The following is a 1,701-nucleotide window of genomic DNA, read 5'->3' on the forward strand; positions in this document are numbered from 1 at the left end:
AATTATGTTTCTATAGTTGCAAGTAAGAATATGCCTTAAATAAGTGAGAAACTGTATTGATAAGATGGTGAAGAGTTTACAATGCAGGGGTGTGGTTGTATAGAATAAGCTAAGAGTTTAGAAATTATAATAGAATTATATTTGTCCATGTGAGACAGAAGCCTATGGGACAAAAGAATCTACGGTACAGCAGAAGTAAGTATAGGTGATAGGTTAGAAAAGCAAAATAAAGCCTGTAGCAACTGTTTATTGGTTTAGAAAGTTCTATATTGCCTTGTAAGGAGGAAATTTGTGACTGCTTTTGAGCTGTGGCCCAACTGCTTGCTCCTTTAAAATCTCACAGCCTCTGAGACTGATGTTTATGTGAGCAATAAATCGTTCTCAGCCCCAAAATTGTCCCATCCTGTGGTAGTGTTCAAGGGGTCCCAGAATAAGGGAAGGGATAAGAATCTTGACTCCATGTTTCAGAAGGCTGATTTATTATTTTATGATATATATTATATTCAAAGAAAGTGATATACTAAAACTACACTAAAGAATAGAAGAAAGGATTTCATCAGAAGGCTATCATTCCAAAAGGAATGATAATAAAATCTCACAACCTCGACACAGGTGGCTGTCATTGGTCATCAAGCAAAAACAACTTCACATGCTGGATGCTGGGTAAACAATTCTCCAATTCACATTCCAAAGCAGCAAAACATGAAGAGGCTGAAGCTTCCCAGGAGAAAAGACCCTGGCAAAAGGAATTTTCAGAAAATATGTTTGTGACACCATCCCTTCATTACAAGCGGCGACAATAATAATATGAAGGGTTTGAAAACTGGCAGAGTGATAAACCACAGCATTGATGGGGTGTATTTTCTCACAGTGCATTGATTTCTGTTGTCACCTTATTGCAGGGGTTCCATACTGTTCTCTCCTATCACAGAAGTTCTAAAGCTTTTTGGTGTTTCTCATGGGCAGCTCCTCAGAGCACTGACTCTTCACAAAGCACCCAACTGACTCCAATTCCCTCCTCACCCAGCCACCCCACTCTTTTATATCACTCTTCTTCTCCTTGGTTACAGCTGTGGCCTGTTCAAGCCAGGCCTGTTCCTAATCTTTGATAATTGGCCCAGCTGCAGCTCCTCAGGGGTGAGATTACTTTCTACACCATCTTTATTTTCTTATATTCTATCCCCCACAGATCTCTACCTAATAAACTCCCAATAACTTTTGCCATCTTGGTGTCCTCAGGACTTTATCCACCAGCGATGACGTGGAGGACCGGGAGAACGAGAAGGGGCGGCTGGAGGAGGCGTACGAGAAGTGCGACCGCGACCTGGACGAGCTGATCGTGCAGCACTACACGGAGCTGACCACGGCCATCCGCACCTACCAGAGCATCACCGAGCGCATCACCAACTCCCGCAACAAGATCAAGCAGGTGCCAGCCCTCGGGGTGCTCTCTTTGGCACGTGGGACATGGATTTGTGCAGTTTATATACATTGTGTCTTGGTTTGGAAAGCCAGGTGTCTGCTGAGGAAGGCAGGAGCCTCCCCAGAAAAGGAGAATGTAAACCGCCTCTCACTGAATTGTTATAAATTTGAAATTAAGAGGCTTTTTCTCCTCTCTTGGGAGTAGGAATAAGAGTTTACTAGGAAAATTAAAGTACAAATGTAATAGTACAAAAAAAGCCTGATTAAAATTACAAATAC

General features: G+C 42.3%; 1 protein-coding gene across 2 annotated transcripts in view; it reads left to right on the top strand.

The window, feature by feature from the left end:
• Window positions 1-1,701, top strand: part of EXOC4 (exocyst complex component 4) — a 372,421-nt gene that overhangs the window by 22,017 nt on the left and 348,703 nt on the right. For both annotated transcript variants that reach the window (XM_005426948.2, XM_031061885.1), the window contains exon 2: window positions 1,240-1,429. In XM_005426948.2, the coding sequence (XP_005427005.1) occupies window positions 1,240-1,429 (190 nt within the window). The remainder of the gene's footprint in view (window positions 1-1,239; window positions 1,430-1,701) is intronic.

The sequence above is a fragment of the Geospiza fortis genome, unplaced genomic scaffold (assembly GCF_000277835.1).
Source record: "Geospiza fortis unplaced genomic scaffold, GeoFor_1.0 scaffold61, whole genome shotgun sequence".
NCBI lineage: Eukaryota > Metazoa > Chordata > Aves > Passeriformes > Thraupidae > Geospiza > Geospiza fortis.